The 790-nt window shown below is 30.4% G+C and overlaps 1 protein-coding gene across 1 annotated transcript; it reads left to right on the forward strand.

Moving 5' to 3' along the window:
- Window positions 1-12: 12 nt before the first annotated feature.
- LOC126910160 (lipase member H-B-like) lies at window positions 13-717 on the forward strand (the record flags this gene model as incomplete). The annotated part of the gene is made up of 2 exons (XM_050692538.1): window positions 13-250; window positions 366-717. Coding segments are annotated over 2 exons (423 nt in total), but the record flags the coding sequence as incomplete, so codon positions are not given.
- Window positions 718-790: the final 73 nt, after the last annotated feature.

The following is a 790-nucleotide window of genomic DNA, read 5'->3' on the forward strand; positions in this document are numbered from 1 at the left end:
AATCTATGATAATATACAACGAATATTAATTCAGGTCTCGATCCGGCTGGTCCAGGATTTGAATATCTACAAATTGATGTTCCACATCTTAATTACAATGATGCATTATTTGTAGACGTGATTCATACAGCTGCAGGTGTGATCGGTTATTCTAAATCAATAGGCCACGTTGACTTTTATCCAAACGGTGGAAAATCACCTCAGCCCGGATGTAATCAAGGCAGACGTCCAACAAATAAACTTAGTGCTAGTAATACAATATTTATTAAATAATATTTGTTAAAAGTATTATATTATTTTAATGGTTATCTAATAAAAATTTATTTCATTAGTTAACTAAGTTGCATTACAATTTTTATTTCCAGTACATTGTAGTCATTCAAGGGCATATTTACTTTACGCAGATACTGTATACAATAGAAAATCAATAGTTGGTATACAATGCAACTCCTGGGAAAATTTTCAAAATGGAGCTTGCAATTCTGGACAGATGTCATACATGGGTCACGATACTACACCAAAGTTAGAACTTATTACTAACACCCATTGAACTGGAATTTACTCCGTGCAATGGTATACACCAGTGACGGTGACGTTCTCAGGGTTTTATAATGACAATGGATGAATGTTTTTTAAAGACTTATGGCCAAATTTTAACGTATTATAAAAATAAAAAATGATAATTTTTCAAACATTTTAACAAGGGTATTCACTTTCTCCCATGTGAGAACGTTTCTAATTATTAACAAAAAATATTTTTTACTTCATATTTTTATATTATTTTATTATA

Source organism: Daktulosphaira vitifoliae, unplaced genomic scaffold (assembly GCF_025091365.1).
Source record: "Daktulosphaira vitifoliae isolate Bord-2020 unplaced genomic scaffold, ASM2509136v1 Scaffold_5515, whole genome shotgun sequence".
Classification (NCBI taxonomy): Eukaryota; Metazoa; Arthropoda; class Insecta; order Hemiptera; family Phylloxeridae; genus Daktulosphaira; species Daktulosphaira vitifoliae.